The sequence below is a fragment of the Somniosus microcephalus genome, chromosome 4 (assembly GCF_052327205.1).
Source record: "Somniosus microcephalus isolate GS21.2 chromosome 4, FLI_Smic_1.0, whole genome shotgun sequence".
NCBI lineage: Eukaryota > Metazoa > Chordata > Chondrichthyes > Squaliformes > Somniosidae > Somniosus > Somniosus microcephalus.
Window position 1 is genome coordinate 270,498,288 of NC_140990.1, and position 23,448 is coordinate 270,521,735.

Sequence of the window (23,448 nt, forward strand, 5' to 3'; positions counted from 1 at the left end):
TGGGGGCTGCATGGGGTTCCAACCCTCAGTTCCAGCATTATGTGCGAAGGGCTCGCAGACGCTGTGTGAGAGGGGCAGCCATGCCTAGACGCAGAGGGGCCATCAGGCGTTGGCAACGTAGGCCTTACCCACTCAGGGAATACCGCCAGCAGGTGTCCTATCTCACCATGACTGCCGCGCATTGTGTTAAGAGGCTGCGCTTCAGAAGGGAGGTGGTTGCAGAGATCTGCCAGCTGCTTCACAGAGATCTGCGTCCACAGCTGATGTGCAGGACGTCTCTGTCAGTGGAAGTGAAGGTCACGGTGGCTCTGAATTTTTATGCAAGCGGCTCCTTCCAAGCCGCTGCTGGGGACATAGCGAACATCTCCCAGTTCGCCGTGCATCGCTGCATCCGGCAGGTCACCGATGCCCTTTTCGCAAGGAGACACCAATTCATCTCCTTCCCCATGACCCTAGAGAGGCAGGAGCAGCGTGCAGTCGGATTTGCGAGGATCGCCGACTTCCCCATGGTGCAGGGCGCCATTGACTGCACGCATGTGGCTATGCGGGCACCTATCGACAATGCCGAGGATTACCGCAACCGGAAGGGCTACCATTCCCTCAATGTACAGCTGGTGTGTGACCACAGGCAGCGCATCCTAGCTGTCAATGCCCGCTTTCCAGGAAGCAGCCACGATGCATTTATCCTGCGCCAGACTACTGTGGCTGACATGTTCCAGGCACAGCCTCCCCCAAGAGGATGGCTTATCGGGGACAAAGGCTATCCTTTGTGTACATGGCTCATGACCCCGCTCCGCGCGCCCAGGACCCCTGCTGAGGAGGCATACAACGAAAGCCATCAAGCCACAAGGAACATCATAGAGCAAACGATTGGCGTCCTCAAGCAACGGTTCCGCTGCCTGGATCGTTCCAGCGGATCTCTACAGTATTCGCCGGATAGAGTCTCCCAGTTCGTCGTCGTTTGCTGCATGCTGCACAACCTGGCTATCCGCAGGACTCAGGCACTGCCACCTCACGTTGGACCACCACCTCAGGAGGACGAGCAGGAGGACCAGGAGGAGGAGGAGGAGGAGGAGGAGTACCAGCCCAGGAGGGAGCCACAAGGTCCAAGGGCCGTCCGCCGGCGGCTTATTGAACGACACTTCTAGGCCCCCTGTCAGGGAATGGCTTGTGGCAATGAACGCACCTGAATGCAGCCGCTCCGCAAGCCCTCAGCCGGTTAACGCAACAACCACTTGAAACATCACACATGGACAAGCTGAATAAATAAAAAGCTTTATTTAACAAACTCAGGGTCCTTCCCACACGAAACCCAAAAACAGACAAGACCCCCAAAAAACAGTCAAAAACATATCTCATTCCCACAACCTGGGGAGGAATAACAAAACTTGTCCATCCAAATGGCCTTCATCATCGGCCTTACCAAGACAAACCCCGCCATACAGAACACAAACACCCCCATATAAAAAAACATTTGCCTTCATCTTCGGCCGTACCAAAATAAACCCCCCCCCATATAGAACACAAACACCCCCATATAAAAAAACATTTGGCAACACACTCTGTGCCGAGAGGGCGAGTCCTTGTCCAGGCTTTTCCGGCCCCTGGCCGACCTGCTGCTCCGCCTCAACCTGGGCCCTGTGGGTGTTGCAAGGCTGGGGGAAGGCTCCTGAGGGGCACAATGCGTGACGGCAGATGCCCTTGGGGGTCGGCCTAGACGAGCTCCGGCCCTGGAGGGGCTGGCTGCTGACTGCTGCAGCTGTGGCTGGGCAGCATCAGTCTCTCCAGCAGCTCGTCGCAGCTTTGCTGGGGGAGTGGCAGTGGCGGCTGCAGCAATGGGGGCAAGCTGGCTGATGCCAGGCGCTCGCTGGTCGCCAGAGACACTGGCAGTCGGCCGGGCTGGCACTGCAGCAAGCGCAGCAATCTGGTGAAGCCCAGACCGCAGTGCTGCAGCAGCGCGGCGGGTGCCCTGGCGATGCGTGCGTGACACAGCGAGTGTGGCAGCAGTGAGTGCCCGTACTGCCCTAGTCTGTGCCCGCATCAGACCAGCCAGTGACTGCACGGCACCACTCATCAACTCTGCACTCGCTGCCTGTGCTGCCCTGAAATCGGCCCGACTCGCGTCCTGTGATGCCCTGAATTCTTCGTGACCCCTGGCCTGTGCTGCCCCGAATTGTTCGTGACCCCTGGCCTGTGCTGCCGCGAGTTCTTCTAAACCCCTGGCCTGTGAGGCCCCGAAATCGGCCACACTATGAGCCAGGGACTCAATGGCCTCAGGCAACTGTCCCACAACCCCCATGAACTCGGTGTGCCGACGATCCGAGTCCGCGGACATTTGATCAAGGAGGCGCACCTCCTGGGCGAGGACCGTCTCCGGACTGGAGGCCGGACTCTCCCTCTGGGGAGAAGGCCGCCGAGCTGCCCGACCCTTCCCGCGTGGCTGGACGCCACTGGGCCCAGCAACTGCACTCCCCTGCAACACTTCCCCCCTCTGGGGAGAAGGCCGCCGAGCTGGCCGACCCTTCCCGCGTGGCAGGATGCCACTGGGCACAGGAGCTACACTCCCCTGCAACACTTCCCCCCTCTGGGGAGAAGGCAGCCGTGCTGCCCGACCCTTCCCGCGTGGCTGGACGCCACTGGGCACAGGAGCTACACCCCCCTGCAACACTTCCCCCTGGCTCTCCTCCAGGCAAGACGTGTCCCCTCCATTGCCATCCCCTGGCGCGGATGAGGGTTCCCCCGATGTGCCGCCTTCCTCTTGCTCCTCGTCGTCCTCCTCTTCCGAGGGACTGACACTCGCAGCCTCAGGGACCTCCTCCTCACCAGCTGAAAGGAGGAAGGCACAAGAGTAGCTTTAGAGTGAGGACAGGGCGTCAGCGAGGGAGGCATGAGTGGTGGCATTATGCGCATTGGTCGGACAGTGGCAAAGGATGTAGATCTGAAGCGCAAGGGGAACGAGAGAGGTCCAAACGCTCATGTCCTTACCATTGGGGCCCAGCACAGGGTCGGCATCTCCAATTGCAACGGGGCCAATCACCCGGGCACCCATGAGTCGACCCACGCGCTCCTCCAGGTCACTGAGCTCCTGGAACTGGGCACGGCCTCCCCCAGTGACAGTCCGGCTCTTCAGATTCTGGGCCAGCTTGGCCTGCAAGAGAATGGACGGCCTCTAAGCACAGTGTGGTGCCCTGTTGTTGTGTGCACTGCCTCCCATGGTGGAATAGCTTGGCCAGTGTGGTGCCCTGTTGTTGTGTGCACTGCCTCCCATGGTGGAATAGCTTGGCCAGTGTGGTGCCCTGTTGTTGTGTGCACTGCCTCCCATGGTCGAATAGCTTGGCCAGTGTGTAAAGTGCAGAAAGTGCTATTGATGTTCATGCCAGTGCCATAGCTGCTGGAGGAGGGCTGGCCATTAGGCCTTTGAGGTCCCTTTGCCCATAATGTGAGGTGCACATGCAAGGATGAGGAGGACAATGGAAAGGGTACTCACCCTGACCAACCGAGTGAGGTCGTTAAACTTTTTCCGGCATTGGTCACCAGTCCTGGGGACATCGCTGTTGGCTGTGACCTTCTGGGCGATTTCCCTCCAGGCGCTCCTGTACAGCCTCTTGGGAGCCTTCTTGCCACTGTCCGGGCACAAGATATCTCTTCTCTTCTCTTCTCCAAACCCCTAAGCAGCACCTTCAAATCATGGGCAGAGAAGCGCTGCGCTCGCTCACGGGCCCTCTGCATCGTTGCTGGCGCTATTTCTCTCCAGCAGCAGTGTTTAGGCCTAGCTGGAGGGCTGCAGTATCCAGGGCGTGGCAGCAGACCAAGTCGACCCTTCCCCCTTTAAGAGCTGGCCGGCGCCAGGGTGTCTGCTGTCAATCAAAACATGACCGCACCTGCGCTGCGCCCGGCCTCGGCGGTATCAGTCTGCACCGCCGGCTTAGCGCCTAAAGATAGGGGTGCAACGCCAGTTTTAGCGCTCGAGCAAACTCCTTGGCCAAAGCTACTGAATATCGGCGAAGTGGCCTCCACTTTCCGGCGGGCGCAAACTTTAGCGCCCGCCCGACTTTACCGCCCCAAAAGTGGCTATACTGAATTTCTAGGCCTATATATATTAGATAAAATAATCAATTACTATTAATAGCTAGGGCAACTGGCCTAGTTGTTCTTAACTTGTTAAAGAGCCTCTTGTTTCTATTGATCTGTACATTTCTTGTCTAAGTTAAAAATAACACGCTGCAAAATAACTAGAATAACATCTCTCTTTCACTTTGTTCAGTCACAAGCCAAAGTGTGAATCAGTTTAAATTAAAGTCTGCTTATGGATGAGTCGCTTTAAGATGTGACCAAGCCGAATGTTTTGCAAACAGTAGCAATCGGTGTCCATAAGTAAGTAATTATTTTTACATAGGAACACAAGTAGGCCATTCAGCCCCTCAAGCTATTCAGTTAGATTATGGTTGATCTATATCTTAACTCCCATCTACCCACCGTGGTTCCGTAACCCTTAATACTCTTGCCTACCAAAAAACTATCAATCTTAGTTTTTACATTTTCAGTTGTCCTAGCCTCAACAGCTTTTTGGGGAAGAGAGTTCCAGATTTCCATTACTCTTTGTGTGAAGAGTTTTGACATCACCCCTGAACAGCAAAGCTCTAATTTTAAAGTTAATGCCCCCTTGTTCTGGACTCCCCCACCAGATGAAATAGTTTCTCCCTATCTACACGAATAACTCATTTGATCATCATAAACACCTCAATTAGATCGCCTTTTTTAATCTGCTATATTTCAAGGGAATACAAGCCTCATAATTTAACCCTTTTAGTCCTGGTATCATTCTGTTGAATCTGTGCTGCACCCACTCCAAGGCCAGTATATCCTGTTTGAGGTGAGGTGCCCAGAACTGAGTGCAGTACTCCAGATGGGGTCGAACCAGAGCTCTGTACAGCTGTAACACAACTTCCACCTCTTTGTATTCCAGCCCTCTTGAGATAAAGGCCAACATTCCATTAGCCTTTTAAAATTATTTTTGTAGCTGTCCACTAGCTTTCAGTGATTTCTGTACTTAGACCCCTAAATCTCTCTGCTCCTCCACAGTTACTATCTTCTCAACAACTTGTATTTATATAGCGCCTTTAACGTAGTAAAACGTTCCAAGGCGCTTCACAGGAATATTATAAGACAACAAATTTGACACCGAGCGAAATAAGGAGAAATTAGGGCAGGTGACCAAAAGCTTGGTCAAAGAGGTAGGTTAGGGCCTCGGCAACAGAAGGCACGACCACCAATGGTTGAGCAAGTATAATCAGGGATGCTCAAGAGGGCAGAATTAGAGGAGCGCAGATATTTCGGGAGGGGTGGGGGGTGGTTGTGGGGCTGAAGGAGATTACAGAGATATGGAGAGGCGAGGCCATGGAGGGATTTGAAAACAAGGATGAGAATTTTGAAATCGAGGCATTGCTTAACCGGGAGCCAATGTAGGCCAGCGAGCACAGGGGTGATGGGTGAACGAGACTTGGTGCGAGTTAGGACATGGGCAGCCGAGTTTTGAATCACCTCAAGTTTAGAATGTGGGAGGCCAGCCAGGAGTGCGTTGGAATAGTCAAGTCTAGAGGTAACAAAGACATGGATGAGGGTTTCAGCAGCGGATGAGCTGAGGCAAGGACGGAGATGGGCAATGTTACGGAGGTGGAAATAGGCGGTCTTAGTTATGCCGAATGGCCTACTCCTGCTCCTATCTTCTATGTTATGTTTCTATGAACCTTGTCAAATGCCTTCTGGAAGTCCGTATAATTACATAGAAACATAGAAGATAGGAGCAGGAGTAGGCCATTCGGCCCCTCGAGCCTGTTCCGCCATTTAATGAGATCATGGCTGATCATTCAAATTCAGTACCCTGTCCCTGCTTTCTCCCCATATCCCTTGTTCCCTTTAGTCTTAAGAAATATACCTAACTCCTTCTTGAATATATTGAATGAATTGGCCTCAACTGCCTTCTGTGGTAGAGAATTCCACAGGTTCACCACTCTCTGGGTGAAGAAATTCCTCCTCATCTCAGTCCTAAATGGCTTGCCCCTTACCCTTAGACTGTGAGCCCTGGTTCTGGACTCCCCCGCCATCGGGAACATCCTTCCTGCATCTAGTCTGTCTAGTCCTGTTAGAATTAACATCCATAGACACTCCCTTATCAACCACGTTTGTTACCTCCTCAAAAAATTCAACTAGGTTCATTAGACATGACTTACCCCTTTACAAATCCATGCTGGCTCTCTGATAGCTTATATTTGTCCAACTGCTCAGTCACTTTGCCCCTAATAACAGATTCTAGTAACTTTCCCACAACCGATGTTAGACTAATAGACCTATAATTTCCTAGTTTATCTCTCCAGCCTTTTTGAGTATAACTGCTAGAATATTGGTGGTCTCTAAAAGAAAATTGAAATCAATATTTGCAGTAGGTCAGTAGATGAATTTCCTGTCGCAATGTGCACTAAGGTCCACTCTTCCCAAAATCTTTTTCTAAATATTCTAGCAGTGTGCAATTTAGATCTGTGTGTATGCCAATAGATATTTCTTTATCTGTGAATTGGAGCCTTTGATGTTAAAAACATAAAACCAAATTTTAGGAATATTAGGGAAAATTTTGAGATCATGTGAATGTGAACGAACAGGAGTCAAAATATCCTGCGCCTTGCATCTACTCATGGCTGGGATCGCATAAGTTGGGCTTTTCTAATGGGGTTCTGCTGCTACCATTCAAGGACCCCGATAGCTTCTCCGGAAACCATGTTTATGCTCAGAAACAGGACTTCTGACACACTTACTAGCAGCAGAGTGGGAGCAGCTTTGATGAAATTCCCGCCTCTGGGCCACCACCGACTGCCTTCTGTGGAGGGTGCTCTGAAGTGCCAAACAAAGCCGCCCTCCTCATACCCATGTCATAAGGCATCCTGTCCACTTTACTAGCCATAAGAACATAAGAAATAGGAGCAGTAATAGGCCACTTGGCCCCTTGAGCCTGCTCCGCCATTCAATAAGATCATGGCTGATCTTGGGCTCAAAGCCATTTCCCCGCCCGCTCCCCATAACCCTTCACTCCCTTGCAAAAATCTGTCTATCTCCACCTTAAATGTATTTAATGACCCAGCCTCCACAGCTCTCTGGGGCAGAGAATTCCACAGATTTACGACCCTCTGAGAGAAGAAATTCCTCCTCATCTCAGCTCTAAAAGGGCGACCCTTTATTCTGAAACTATGTCCCCGAGTTCTAAATTTCCCCATGAGGGGAAACATCCTCTCTGCATCTACCTTGTCGAGCCCCCTCAGTATTTTATACGTTTCAATAAGATCACCTCTCATTCTTCTAAATTCCAATGAGTATGAGTATATTGTAAATATAAATTCCATCAAACAGGTCACTTGCCCGCAGCTTCCAATTTGTGCTTCTATATTGGGTTTACTTAGACTTCATTTTTGCCTGGCAATTCCTTCTTCCCCATCTGCCTGTGTCCCACCCTTGGTGAAGCTTTATAAATGCTGAAAGAATATTTGTCTTCATACACAGCTACTTACTTTAAGAGAGCATGTTGCTTTAACTTTGAATTGATGGCAACATTTTGTGCATTCCACATTCTGCTAGCTCCAAGCACAGGGCCAAAGTTGTGAAAGCAGCTCTGAATAAGTATTAAAATGAGCTGATCATGCAAAACTATAGGCAGTTAGCGCACAGTTCTTTCTGTTGGCTAGCAAGTTGCCAGCAACCAGGCAGAATCATTCCTTTATTTCAAGAGGAACATTACTGTGCTTTGGACTACTTGCAATGTGAATCTTTCTTTTTCCTTCAGTTTTCATACCACAATTTTGTACAATCTAAAATCTCCCCTGCCCTTTATTATCTTTCCATAGCATCTTTATAGACCAAACATTTTGAATCTGACAGTTGCTAGTGAGCTACTACATTGATGTCAATCCCAACCTCCATAGTGATGGATGTGGTCCACATCATTTTGGTCCCAGATGCTATACTCGAACTGTCAAGCTGTCAATAATATTAAAATACAGCCCTGCTGTGTTCAGGTTTATGCAGAAACATCTTTTTTTTTGTAGTTTTTTTCCCAATTAACGGTAGCTACCTTTTGGAGACAGCACATGCTGGGGCTGATTTTTAACTTTTGCCCAAAACAGGCATGAAGTCAGCGGAGCAGCCGTGCCTGAAGCCAGCACCAGGAAGCCCGAACTATGTTCAAGTTTGGGCTTCACCAGCAGAAATCGAGCAAGCTGCTAGTGGGCAGCTCACCACTCCGAGGGGATACCCATCGGCTCCATCAGCAAGCCACGCCAGAAGACAGTAGTAAAAAAAAATCGAGGGAGGCACACCAAGGGGCAGGGGCTGGCTGCTGTATGCTGTATGTTTGTGGGGCCAGGAACAGCAATTCCTGCTCCCCCCTGGCCTCAGAGAAATTCCCCCCAAAAGTTCCAAATAATTTCTGGAGCGGCCTTTAAGGGCTAATGGTTAGACTGCTCACCACCTGATACAAAGGGACAGAGCATGCCTGCTGTGCCCATTAGTGCTTGAAAATTACAAACAGTCCTATAACCGGTGTAGAACCCTGATTTGCATATGTAAGCAGCCTCCCGCCTGTTTTGGTCGAGTGTGCTGTGAACCCATTTACAGACTTGCCTGAAAATTACGTCAGGCAAGCCTCGAGTGTTCCATTGCATCAGGCAGGCCTCGGCGCCCTCTCCATTTTCCATTGCTGACTGACCATTTTTGAGGCAAGAAACAGGTGGATGGCAGTTGAAAATCGTCCCAGCTGTTCCATGGTAAAGAGGATAGAAAGGACTTGCGGTTAAATGGCGTCTTTCATGCCGCAGGTTGTCCCAAAGCTTTTCACAGCCAATTAAATACTTTTGAAGTGTAGGCACTGTTGTTGAGTAGGTAAATGCTGCAGCCAATTCGTGCACAGCAATGTCCCACAGAAAGGAGTGAGATAAATGAGCAGCCCATCTGTTTTTTTGGTGTTTGAGAATGAAATGTTGGCCAGGACACCAAGAAAACGCCCCTGCTCTTCTTCAAATGTCATGGTATCTTTTATGTCCACCAGAACAGGCGGTGCCTAGAAGTACCAGCCTAGATTATCTGCTGGCGTGTGGGCTGAATGTACAACATTCTGATTCATAGGTGGGAGTGCTACACTGAGCCAAATTGTGATGTAGATTCTAGCACAGGAAAACAGGTTAGTTTCAGGCAGATTAACTGCTGACTGGTGCTTTAGGATAAATAGGGCAAATCAGTAAATGTAACCAATTAACTTTTTATGTGAATCTGACTAACGAATTTCTGCTCCTTTTCAAATTTGTAGATTTGTGCAAACCTTGATGCTTACAAAATAATGACTGTTCAGAAGCAATACGCACAGCTGAAAGACCAAGTGAAAGATCCGGTCAAAAAGATGGAGATTGCAGAAGAACGAAGAGAGGTGCATATATCTACTTCTGGAAGTCCATATAAATAACATCCATTTCTCTTAAAAAGTGGCAGAATTTGTTTCGATTTAAAATTGGTCCAAAATTAGTACGGGTACAATTCAAATCCTCCTTACTGTTCAGCAAGATTTCTGCATCCAGCCTGTCTCACACAACTGTGCATCACAATTTTTACACTCCACCCCACCCAAAACCATGTGATCTCCTGGGAGAGGTGAAAACCCAGGCCAATTTGGGGAAAAGAAAATCTGGGAAATTCCTCTCTAACCCTCTTAGGCGATCGACAGCTGGAGTTTTGTTTGGTTTTGACATCCACTTGCCATTTCCCACTGTAGCATCCACTACAGCAACATTGAAAAGGATCATAGACCTGAAATGTTAACCTAACCTTTTTCCTTTCTCCACAGATGTTGTCTGACCTGCTGAGTGTTTCCAGCATTTTCTGTTTTCATTTCAGGTTTTCAACATCTGCAGCATTTTGTTTTTAAAAAAAGAGTTCTGGCAGAATAATAACATGTATAGAATTCACCTGTATTAATTGAGAGACTACCCTAACCCACAGGAAATATGTCAGCTGTCCTATGCAGATTACTTTTTTCTCCACTCTATGGAGGCAGAAAATGGCATTGTCAGGTGCAGACACACAGCAGAGGCATGTTTCAACTGCAACACTCAAATATCACAAAGTACAGATTAAGGAGCCTTTATCAAAATAGCTGATTGCCCTTTGTGTATGATTTTAAGGATCCTTTTGGAGGTCAAATCAAAGAAATGATGACAGAAATTCACACGTACCTTGGACGAAGCCCTGCATCAGATTTTGGCACGCAGTCTTATGAGCAGTGGATTGTACAAAAAGAGAGAACAGGTTAGATGACTCACTGTATGTTTATAGGAACTCAAGTAAGTCATTCGATCCATAAAGCCTGTTCTGCTATTGTGTTAGGCATGAATGTCGCTGTTTGTCTTTTTAATCCCAATTGCCCACCCTTCATATCGGTTTAACACCCTTGCTTCATAGGTAAATATCTAATTCCCTTTTTAACCACCACAGTTGATTTTTTTCTATCTATCTATGCCCTTCTGTGGCAGCATGACCCACATGCTTGTGGAATTTCTGGGGCCCTTGGATTTTGTAAGATTTAGTTGTGTTTTGCTATTTGATATGGTACTTCTGTAGAGCTCTGTGTATGTCCATTTAACACTACAAGGACAATTTTAACTGGAGGTAAACAATGGGTGAGTGATAGTGCCCACAGCCTGCCCATTGTTACTATCTAGAGGCCTGAGCCATTTTGAGGCCTGGACCTCATTTACATGCAGCCAGCAAGCTGCGGGCACCAAATGGATGCCCCGATGAAGCTCGCCAGCTGTGGGATGCAGGAAATTGGCATGGGCTGGCAACGGACCGGAGTTTGTTTTTTTGGGCCCAAGATGAGCACTCCTGCTCCTCCTAGCCTCACAAAAATAATAGTTAAAAAGAATCTTTGGCCTTTGACAGGCCAGATCTTAGGCCACTCAATGCCTGGTCAATGCCTGGTACAAATGGGAGGAGTGGGCTTGGTACACAGTCCACCCATTTGTACCTCAAAAATTACAATCAGGATCCTATATGTCACAGGACCCCAATCTGCATATTACATGTGGCCTCCCACCTGAAACCGTTTTGAACAGTATGGAACGGAATGTAAATGTAAGTGTAAAATCATTGGATGACTACTGTTTTGGAAGTACTTGACTGGCCAAATTGTACTGCAGCCCATGCATACTACAGAAGTGTTTGTAAGTGATATCACTTTGTCTTCCACAGGAGCAAAGGAAGAGAATCGTAAACTGCGTGTCTGCGCAGAGCATTTAAGAAAATACAATGACGTCCTGATGATTAATGATACCATAAGGATGATTGATGCATATAATTATCTCACAAACTTCTATCAAGACGAAATAAGGAAGAAGGTCACAGATGATGATGAGGATATACCAAAGTCAAAATTGGATAATACTGATAGATTTCTTTTTACTTTATTTAACGGTAATATACTTCTACATTCTAGCATGCATTTGCAAGGCATATCAAAGATTTATGTACAAAATAACTACATCTGGGTTCACGTGCACTCTCCCGGAATGAACATTTTTGAAATAGCATTTTTATGTATAACTGCTGGCTTTGGAATGTAGAGGGAAATTTCACTGCGGTCAAACCATAACTGGGTTGAATGGCTAATCACAACATTTCTTAGGTTACTTTCACACTTTTTATGCAGTCTAATCCCTTTTCTTCACCCACTTGTCCTGCCATATTTGTAAACAGCTTTCTCCCAAGTAATGACCAATGCCCCTTGTAGCCATCCACCAGGAAATGCCTGAGGCCATCCAGGCATGACTCTCCCCTTTAGCTTCCCTCACCATGCTGCTAGATGCCACAGCCCCTGCATAGTGCCTCCCTGATCAACATGGTACAGATTGAGTGGATTCTCTTTCTGAGTATATCTAAGCTACATACTTTCCTCGGGCAAGGGTTACATTAGAATCATAGAATGATACAGCACAGAAGGAGGCCATTTGGCCCATCGTGCCTGTGCCGGCTCTTTGGTAGAGCTATCCAATTAATCTCACTCCCCGGCTCTTTTCCCATAGCCCTGTAAATGGGTAAATCTGTGTCCTCTGGTTACCAACCCTTCTGCCACTGGAAACAGTTTCTCCTTATTAACTCTTATCAAAACCATTCATGATTTTGAGCACCTCGACTAAATCTCTTAACCTTCTCTGTTCTAAGGAGAACAACCCCAGCTTCTCCAGTCTCTCCACATAACTGAAGTCCCTCATCCCTGGTACCATTCTAATAAATCTCTTCTGCGTCCTCTCCAAGGCCTTGACACCCTTCTTAAAGTGTGGTGCCCAGAATTGAACACAATACTTCAGCTGAGGCCTAACCATTGTTTTAAAAAGGTTTAGCATAACTTCCTTGTTTTTGTACTCTATTCCACTATTAATAAGGCCAAGGATCCCATATGCCTTTTAACAGCCTTCTCAACTTGTCCTGCCACCCTCAGAGATTTGTGTACATATACCCCCTGGTCTCTCTGTTCCTGCACCCCCTTTAAAATTGTACCATTTCGTTTATATTGTCTCTCCTCATTCTTCCTACCAAAATGTATCACTTCACACTTTTCTATATTAAATTTCATCTGCCATGTGTCTGCCCATTTACCACTCTGTTTATGTGCTGCTGAAGTCTGATACTATCCTCTTCATTGTTTACTACATTGCCAAGTTTTGCATCATCTGCAAACATTGAAATTACACCCTGTAAGACCAAGTCCAGGTCATTAATATATATCAAAAACAGCAGTGGTCCTAATACCGACCCCTGGGAGATACCACTGCACACTTCCCTCCAGTCTGAAAAACAACCGTTCACCACTACTCTCTACTTTCTGTCCCTTAACCAATTTTGTATCCATGCTGCCACTGTCCCTTTAATCCCATGGGCTTTAATTTTGATAACAAGTCGATTATGTGGTACATTGTCAAAGCCTTTTGAAAGTCCATATACACAACAACCGCACTACACTTATCAACCCTCTCTATTACTTTATCAAAGAACTCGATCAAGTTGAAGTATACATTGATGTATATAAGATTGTCCTGGGATAACTTTCACTCTGCTTGTTTTCCTCTTGGCTCCCTGTGAGAAAGAGCTGAATATTAACTCGGTGGTGGGGGGGTGGATTGAGATCGGGAAACCCAGAAGAACGGGTCTCCCTCAGGTCCTGCTGATTATAACGGCAGGCCCTGATTAACATTTTTTGTCTCTGATTCCCAGATTGAGAGGCTGGCTGGCTGTTGGGTGGGTAGGCCTTCAGCACCAGGCTGCAGTGAGGGATCGGGGAGGTGGGGAAGCAGGGTGGTGGGAGGGAGATCGGGAGTCCTGAGCCGGGCAACATCGGGGAGATCGGTGCAGGGGGAAAATGATCGGGAGTCCTGAGCCTGGGGAGATAGGGGAGGCTGGGGTGGGAGGGTGGAGGATGATCAGGAGTCTTGAGCTGGGCAACATCGAGAAGTTCGGAGGCCAGAGTGATCGGAGTCCAGAGGCCACAAGGGAGAGTGGTGGCCTTGTGGCGGAGATCGGAAGGTCGAGGGTGGAGGGGGGCGTGAAGCAGGTAAGCTGGATCCAGTAAGTGGAAAGACACTTAGTTCCTGGAACCAGCAGTCCTCCCCTCCCTTTAGCAGCCGGGTTTCCCAAGGCCCGGGAAACACGGCCATCCAGGGTTAAATTTAAGATGGTGGTTAAATCTGATGCTCCCAACCTCATTATAATATTTTAATTGCCAACCTGCCTCCTGCGAGCGGGTTGGTTGGCCGCCCCCCGTCTCACCTCCGTTAAAACCGGAAGTGGACAGGGTGGGGTCATGATTCAGATTTTTAACATTGCAACATTCCACCCAATTCCAACCCACCTGTTTTTGGGGGTTAAAATCCCCCCCCCCCCCCCCCCAAAGTGTCTGGTCTCGACTTACCCCATACCCGTGATATCATGATATGATTGTTAACTCGCCTTCATATGGAGTCGTGGGCAGAAACGCTCTGTTCCACTCCAAAGTAATGCTTCAGTGCACTACTTTCCTCAAATGAAAGAAGGGATTTCAGTAAGGGTGACAGGGCAGTGAAAACACTATGGGCAAGAAACTCGTGGTCTTAGCGCCACTCCGTAGTGATGGCGCTAAGGCCACGAATGGTGCTAAAATAGCGGCAGCCGCTCTTTCGCCAGCTGGTGGTAGGTCCCGCAGCGGCCGCCGTTTTCGACCCTAGCTTTGCAGCGCCATCCCGAACAAAATGGCAACGTTGTCACGTCAATTGGCGCGCAACATCAACCTAACGTTACAAATGCGAACTTCGACCCTAGCACTGAATTCAGCGCTGGGTCCTAAGTGCAGGCTGACAGTGGCGATGTCAGCACCTCTTAAAGGGACAAACACGTTGTTCAGTTAAGTTTGTATTTAAGCATTTGGACTTTTTTATTTTATTGAAGTGGTGGCTTGCTGCAATAGATGTGAACAGTTTTTTAAGCATGTAGGGAGTGCTGTTGGATGCTTGCAAGGGCTCGGATGGTAAATGAACACCTTTGAGAAGACAGAAAATGCTGTAAATACTCAGCGGGTCAGGCAACATACGTGGAGAGAAAAACAGAGTTCACGTCTCGGGTCGAGATGCTGCCTGATCTGCTGAGTATTTCCAGGATTTTATGCTGTCATTTCACATTTACAGCATCCACTCGCAGAGGGAAGAAGACACAGAAGAGGAGGAAGCAGAAGAGGAGGAAGCAGAAGAGGAGGAAGCAGAAGTGGAGGAAGCAGATGGAAGGATGCATCCCAGACAGCCCCTTTGTAGCCAGGATATCCGGGATGGAATCATCCGCCTGCGATCCCAGTGACAACAACCCCAATTCCCCTTTCAACGTAAGTCCCACGCCATACCTTACATCCTCTTGGCCACGGGCCACGATGCTGAAATAAAAGACACCACAAAGCAAACTTTCCAATCCAACTACAGTATATACGTCTATCCATCCAATGTGACATCAAGAAATCAACTCATCACCCGTATGCATTCTCTTAATGCCTGTCTTGTGTGTGTCTTTGTCCTACTGATGTCACACAATGCTACCCCAGTGGCTGCAGCATGGCTGGTGGAAGGCTGCTGACTTTCAGTGGGGGACACTGTAAATTACCTAGCTGGTTGACCTTGAAGAGCTGGTGGCTGGGAAATCAATCTTGTTCTTCTTCTTCACTCTCCTCTCCCTCTTCTTGTCACCCACTGGCTGGGCAGGCTGCATTTCTTGGGTGTGTGAAATGAGGAAGGCACAAGGGTGGAGTTGTCACGGGAGGGCGGGAAAGCCTGAGGTGAATGCCAGAAGGAGGATAATGTATGAGGATACCAGCATCTTGTATCCTTTCAGACCCGCCGCTGGCCAAGGGCCCGGTCATGCCCCTAAGAATGGCCTGCACTGTCTCCTCCAAGGGAGTGAGGTGAGGCTAGGAATGGGAGATGTGCCTTGTGATTTGTGCAGATTGTTGGTAGGTGAGTGATTGGGAGGTTGTGCATTGAGCAGTGTGTGAGGCTAGTGGTGAAGTGGTCTGAGGTCATGAAGCTTCTTTGGGCACTGGAGCCAGGTGGTGGGGGCGACATTGCTGGCATTGACGGCCTTGGTGATGTGGTCCGAAAATCGTTCTTTCTGGAGGGTCTCCTGGCCCCTGTGGGTAGAGGGCCTGTCTTGCAGTGTTCACCCCCTGCACAAAGCTGCAGTGCTGCGTGCGGGACCCTGGGTGCCCCTTACCTGGTTTGCTGAGCCATTTGTGTTAGTGCTGAGGCAGCTTTCCCATTTTTTGAGGTTAGGAAGGTAATTCAACTTTAAGAGCTGAATATTCACATTTAGGACTTTTAAATGTTAAATTGTGGCGGTACCACCGGTTGTCCTTTACATAAAGGTATACATAATTCCCTTTAAGACGTGCCCTAGTGCGCTGACGTCACGTCACGTACCACGTGACGTGTGTGTGGCGGCCGCCGGCCCAACTTGGCCTTCCAGGACGGCCGCCGGCACAGCCCGGCCTCGCGACTTTGGCCTCAACGGCCGGCCGACGGGAGCGACGTGAGCTCCCGCGGCAAGCACCGGCACAGCCCGGCCTCGCAACCTCGGCCTCAACGGCCAGCCTCCATACCGGGAAGAGGCACCGACGCAACGGCGCAGGTCACGTGACCGCCTAAACGCACGCAAACGTGCTGACGTCACGACGCGATCACGTGACGCCCAAAGCGCAGGAAGACACAGCAGAGCGTGATGACGTCATCACGCTCTCCACAGGACTGCAAACTCAGTCCTCTTGGAGTCCCCGCTGGGACAAGACCTACACACCATGGTGCTCCTACAGTCAGCCATCTTACCTGCTATCTTACCTACTGTAATTAGCCTGTTCCTGTAAATAAACAACTTCTTTATAGTTCGTCGAAGTCAAACTTGATTATTTAGTGGCGATGTACACGAACCGCTACATTGGTGACCCAACGACGTGAGTATGGGAGCTCATCAATTCCAACACTACAATTGGTGAACCCGTATCCGTGAACGATTTTCACGGTAGCAACGCGCGCCTGAACCTCGTCCTCCCACAAGATGGCCGACGCACAACCGACAAACAACCACGGAACAGCAACCGCCTTTCACGAACAACTTCATAGAGGTAGAGCACGACCAACGGCAACCGTCGGCCACCAACGCTACAGTCGGGTTTTGTGAACGTCTTTCACAAACGAAGCACGCTATGGAAGCATCAGCCGTTTCGCTGTCGCTACCGCTATTCAGGGAGCTGCAATCGCCCTCGTGCTTTCTAAAGGTAGAAGCCCTGTTCGCCGAGAACATCGATGCGGCACAGACCACACACGTGCTCACAGTCTCCGTATTCGACTATTCTACCGCCACACGGATCGTCCGCCTCTACGTTCAACGCTACAGCAAGTATAAATCTCTCCAAGCGCGGGGTACAGCATGTTCAGGCCCACAAGATCGGAGCGCGCCCTGCAGGGATACCACGAGGACTCACCCCCGCGAAACACGAGGACGCACTCCTCGCGCACAAGGACCCATCCCTCGCGAACCACGAGGACCCATCCCTCATGCAAAACAACGACGACTCCTCCGCCGACGACGCACCAGCCCGTCAGCCTGCTGGCTGTGTTACCTACTACACGATTCGGCGTGAACAAAAAGCGTGCCACCCTCCCGGCTGTTTTCTCCTAAAGCAAGATCAACTACAAGTGTTGCCACCCTCCAGGCAGAGTTAACCCCTCCTGAAAGCAACAACAACCTGGACCGTTGCCCCCCTTTCTCCAGTTTTCCTCTCAACGAACGCAAACGTACACTGACGCTGCAAACAACGAGGACGGATCCAACGGGCATCCTGTGGCCGCGATCAGCCACGTGAAAGTTGCTGGCCTCACCGATCACTGATCAACGCAGCAACTCTTCACCCTCTGTTGTGTTAACGTCGTAGCACTATGGCACGCACCGTTCCGCGTGTTCCAGCCTCCTGAAGGTTTCGCTCACCTGTCAGCGAGTTCACTCACCTCGCCTGTCAAGTCCTTCTGGAACGTTCGTTTGGCGTTCCTGCAGAGTTCGTCATAACAAGGACTTGTTCCAACATCAACAGAGTCATTGCCCGCGTCCGCCCAACCTGCCCGTCACTCTGACAAGGCCTGCTGTTTCGCACGTCTCCACGGTCCTTCGCCTGACTGATACATTTTATTCGCCACGACGCGCGTATGGATCTCCTCACGAGCAGCATCTTCGGACTTCGCTCGCCAAGCCGAGACGGCACGACCGCCGTGACCACCAGCTCGTCAGACCATCTTACCCTTGGACTTTCGTTAAAGCGAATTCTGGGGCGGCCCATGTGACGGTACCACCGGTTGTCCCTTACATAAAGATATACATAATTCCCTTTAACTTACCTTACTGTATGTATAACTTACCTGTTGGGGCCGTTGCCCCTTTAACTTACCTGTTGGGGCCGTTGCCCCTATAAGACGCGCCCTAGTGCGCTGACGTCACGTCACGTACCACGTGATGTGTGTGCAGCGGCCGCTGGCCCGACTTGGCTTTCCAGGACGGCCGCCGGCACAGCCCGGCCTCGCGACTTCGGCCTCAACGGCCGGCCGACAGGAGCGACGCGATCTCCCGCTCCCGCGGCAAGCACCAGCACAGCCCGGCCTCGCGAACTCGGCCTCAACAGCCAGCCTCCATACCGGGAAGAGGCACCGACACAATGGCGCAGGTCACGTGACCGCCTAAACGCACGCAAACGTGCTGACGTCACGACGCGATCACGTGACGCCCAAAGCGCGGGAAGACACAGCAGAGCGTGATGACGTCATCACGCTCGCCACAGGACTGCGAACTCAGTCCTCGTGGAGTCCCCGCTGGGACAAGACCTACACCACGGTGCTCCTACAGTCAGCCATCTTACCTGCTGTAATTAGCCTGTTCCTGTAAATAAACAACTTCTTTATAGTTCGTCGAAGTCAAACTTGATTATTTAGTGGCGGTGTACACGAACCGCTACAAAATATTTTTTTAAAGCAGTAAGGGCTGAAAACTGCATTGTTTCACTGGACTTTAATTTGTATTGCTTCAGTGTGCATGGCCCCTTTGATTCACAGGCCATTTCATTGCCCACAATTCCTTGCGAGCTCCTCAGCCTCGCTTCCAGAGACTGTGCGAAGCTCAAACGCCGCACCTGCACACAAACTTTGGGTCGGATACCTCCAGCCATGCGACCAGGACGGCATTGCATGGAAGATAAGCACTGCGCCAACAATCTCCATCCCCCCCCCCAGATAGAAACATAGAAGATAGGAGCAGGAGTAGGCCATTCGGCCCTTCGAGCCTGCTCCGCCATTCAACGAGATCATGGCTGATCATCCAAACCCTAGCACCCGGTCCCTACACCGACAGCCATCCCACCCAAGCCCTATCCCCGTAACCCCATAACCCCACGTATTTAATCCCCCCTAACACTTAAGGGTCAATTTTTTATCATGGCCAATCAACCTAACCCGCACATCTTTGGACTGTGGGAGGAAACCGGAGCACCCGGAGGAAACCCACGCAAACACGGGGAGAATGTGCAAACTCCACACAGACAGTCACCCGAGGCCGGATTTGAACCCGGGTCCCTGGCGCTGTGAGGCAACAGTGCTAACCACTATGCACCGATGAATTTTGTCCCGTTGGCGTTGTGGCCATTTTCAGCAGCCATTGTTAACTCCACCGGCAACTTTACTGGCTGACATGAATTTCTCCCCTTATGGGTAGAGTTAATGAACAGCAAAGGATGAACGATTCTGGTAGGAATGTAGTGGGGGGATGTATAAATATAAAGACCAGGGAAGCATGTAGCAAAAACAAAGTGGTTATAAGGAGAGAATTTTATTTTCACATAGACTGGGAGAAGTAAAACAGCTCATGTAGTAAATGATTTTCTAGAATATATTTGGGACAGTTTTCAACAACAATATGTTTTAGAGCCGACAAGGGAACAAGCCACACTGGATTTAGTGATGAGTAATGCACCAGAATGTGTGAACAATCTGATGGTAAGGGAGCGTCTTGCAAACAATGACCATAATATGATTGAGTTTTATATTGGGTTTGAGAGCGAGAAGGGTGACTCACAAACCAAGGATTTAAATTTAAGTAAGGCAGCTTCGGAGCAATGAGAAATAAATTGACTACAGTTAACTGGGCTGAACTGTTAATGGGTCAACAAACAGACATTGGAGTAGACTTTGACCATGTGCGATTGTGTAAAACAGGTGATAGCGAATCAGCAGCCCGTTACACATCTCTCCCGATTTTGACTTCTATTGAAATCAATCATCTAATTGAATGATGGAACAGGCTTGTGGGGATGAATGGCCTATTCCTGTTCCTATGTTTCCCATGTGCTTGTGTAGTTCCAGGCAAACGCCTCGGCCACCCGCAAAAACAGCGGCGTTGATATCGCCGCAGGGTGGAAATGGAGTGGAAAATTGACCCACTCCATTTTAACTCCCGCTCTGCCCAGTTTCCACCAAGTTAAAACTCCCCCTATAGTCTATGGAAGCAGGGAATTTAATGAATGATGTGACATTCTTCCACTTCATGTTGTAAGTCTGCAAAGCTTCCTACTAGTTAGTAGTTTCAGTCAAGGCACTAGGATGGTTGATGTGGGAAACAGAATTGTCACGTCGATGTAGTAGATAACCAGTGCTTATCTGAGGTCATGGTTAAATTAAATTATTAGGTTAGAATGAAGACACTTTACTTTGTGGCCAAGCCATTGTTTACCCTGTTTAATGATGCTTGATGTCAACACATTGAAGGGTATATTTTATAAAATTGTGCTACTGATGCTGAGTTTCAGCCACTTGGAGCATAATTCTGGAACTCAGGAGCAGAGGTTAGTGGCCTCTCAGGATTTGACAGAATTTTTTTTATTCTCTTTTTCAGAAAAACAAACAAAGCTTCAAATCCTCGCCGGAAAGCCTCAGTATGAAAACGGAAAACTGACAAAATTACGAACAACTATACTTCAGGAATTCACCAAAAAAAGAAACTCAAGAGGCATCATCTTTACAAAGACACGCCAAAATGCACATGCTCTGCATGAGTGGATAGAAGAGAATGAGAAATTTAAGGATGTTGGAATTAAGGCCCATTACTTAACTGGAGCTGGCAGTAACAGTCAGTTCAAGCACATGACTCAGGTAAAACACTGCTGCAAATTCAAAGTACTATTTCTTCATAATCATCTCAGGACTTTTAAAACTTGCATATTCATTTCATTTCCCCATTACAACAATTTATATAGCATCTTTAACATAGTAAAACATCCCAAAGCACTTCACAGGAGCGTTATCAGACAAAAATTTACACTGAGCCAAAGAGGACAGGTGACCATTAGTAAGATCAATGAAAAGCATGATGGGAGATCACATGATGTGAGTAACAGATACGGGGGAAAATATCAGGGATGGAGGGTTTTGAGGAAGTGACAGATATGGTGGATGGGGGAAACGGATGTCATGTACATGGACTTTCAGAAAGCCTTTGACAAGATACCACATAGAAGACTATTGGATAAGATTAAGGGGTATGGAATTAGGGGAGGGTAGCAAATTGGATTAAAAACTAGTTAAAAGGGAGGAAACAGTAATAGTTCAGAGCAGTTTCTCAGAGTGGTTGGGAATGGGGAGCAGTGCCCTACAGTTCCATTCTGGGATTTTTTGTGTTCCGTGTGTGCATTACTTGATTTATAAATAAGGCTATACGGAGTAGTGTCCAAATTTGCAGATAATACTGGAATAGGAGGCACAGTAAATAATTCTGGAGATCAAAGGAAACTGGAAAGGGATATTGATAAGATGGTGGAATGTGGAAAAAAAGCAGCAGGTGGAATTCAGTGTCAATAAATGTGAAGTATATTTTTGCAAAAAAAAACATATTTGAATGGGTGACATGGAAGAGAAGAGGGATTTGGGAGTTTAGGTTCAGAAGAAGTACCTCAAGTGGATAAGATCATAAAAAAACTAATGGAATACTGGGTTTTGTAGCAAGAGCTATAAAATATAAAAGTTGAGATGCAATAGTGAACCTGTCTTACCTTAGTAAGACAGACCACAGTATGTGCAGTGTTGGGCTCTACACTATAGGAAAGATGTTGAGGGGCTAGAGAAAATATAGCTAGGATCTGCTAACCACTAGGCTGATCACTCGGATCTGCCTGATATGAGGAAATTCAAATTTGAAGAAAGACTGTTAAAAATGGGGTCGATTTTGTTAGAACAGAGGAGATTAATGGATGATTTGATATAGGTATTTAAAATTGTGAAATTGGACAGAGTAGATAAGAAACAGATTGTTTCCAATGATTGAAGAGGTCTAGAGCAAGGGAATATAGAAATAAGATTAAATGCAAGAGATTTAGGACTGAGACCATTAAAGGATCCAAATTGCATTAAAGAAAAATCTGGTATACTGTACATAAATAATTGAATAATAAATAGGAATAAGGGGATGCAAAACTAAAAACATATATAAACATAAGTAGATAAACTTTTAAGCAAAATGACAGCCGAGACCCATTGCCTGCAATTCCTGTACCATGTGGGAATTCCAGGACGCTTCGTGTGTCCTGGATAACCAGGCATGCAGGAAGTGTCTCCAGTTGTTCGAATTCGGGCTCAGGGTTTCTGAGCTTGTGGAGCAGCTGGAGTCACTACAGGGCATACTGGAGCCTGACAGTTTCTTGCAGCGCACATCCCAGGAGGTGGTCACCCCGCAGCTACAGAGAGTTCAGGAGGATAGTAAGTGGGTGGCCATCCGGCAAGGTAGGAAGAGGCAGGCAGTGCAGGAATCCTTTGGGAGTGTGGCACTCTCAAACCGGTTTTCAGTGCTGAATATCTCAGGATAGTGCAGTCTAGAGCACATCCACGGCACTGGGAGGCACAGCAAAGTGTGGAAATGCAGTGGTCGCAGGTGATTCAATATTCAGGGCGATAGACAAGCGTTTCTGCAACCACTGACATGAGTTCTGCATGGAGTGTTGCCTCCCTGGTGCCAGGTTAAAGGGCATCACTGAGAGGGTGCAGAACATTTTGAGGGGGGGAAGGGGAACAACCCGAAGTTGTGGTCCATGCGGTAACCAATGACGTAGGAAGGAAAAGGTTTGAGGTCCTGCAATCAGAGTTTCAGGAGCTCGGGAGGAAATTAAAGAGCAGGACCTCAAAGGTAGTAATCTCTGGATTACTCCCAGTGCCACGCACTAATGATTATAGAAATAGTAGGATAAGGCAGGTTAACGTGTAGCTGATGAAATTATGCAGGAGGCAGAGCTTCAAATTCCTGGGGCATTGGGACCAGTTCTAGGGCAGGAGGTACCTGTGCAATGTAGGTGGGTTGCACCTCAACAGAGCTAGGACCAATGTCCCCATGGAAAGGTTAACTAGTGCTGTGGGGGAGGGTTTAAACTTATTTGGCAGGGGGGTGGGCACCAGGATGAAACATTAGAGAGGAGAAACGAGGTGCACAGAGGAAGTGGGGGAGACAAATAGCACTGGAGTAAAGAACAGTTCAGAAATAGGAGGAATCAGACAGGGGCCAAATGCAAAGTGGTCTAAATGGGTTTGGAGTGCATGTACGTAAATGCACGTAACGTGGTAAATAAGGTTGGTGAGTTGCAGGCACAAGTTGCCACATGGGACTATGATATAGTGGCAATAACAGAGACCTGGCTCAAAGAAGGGGAGGATTGGTAACTTAATATTCCTGGCTACAAGGTATTCAGGAAAGATAGGGAAGGAAAATAGGTGTTCCCCAGGGGTTGATATTAGGAGCACTACTCTTTTTGATATAAATGGCCTGGACTACAGGTATACA

The 23,448-nt window shown here is 48.4% G+C and overlaps 1 protein-coding gene across 3 annotated transcripts in view; it reads left to right on the forward strand.

The window, feature by feature from the left end:
- Nucleotides 1–23,448, forward strand: part of ifih1 (interferon induced with helicase C domain 1) — a 184,110-nt gene that overhangs the window by 148,120 nt on the left and 12,542 nt on the right. For 2 of the 3 annotated variants that reach the window (XM_085986418.1, XM_085986420.1), the window contains 4 exons: nucleotides 9,347–9,463; nucleotides 10,215–10,338; nucleotides 11,281–11,502; nucleotides 20,521–20,777. In XM_085986418.1, coding sequence (XP_085842544.1) covers nucleotides 9,347–9,463; nucleotides 10,215–10,338; nucleotides 11,281–11,502; nucleotides 20,521–20,777 — 720 coding nt within the window. The remainder of the gene's footprint in view (nucleotides 1–9,346; nucleotides 9,464–10,214; nucleotides 10,339–11,280; nucleotides 11,503–20,520; nucleotides 20,778–23,448) is intronic. The other variant, XM_085986419.1, reaches the window with a different exon arrangement.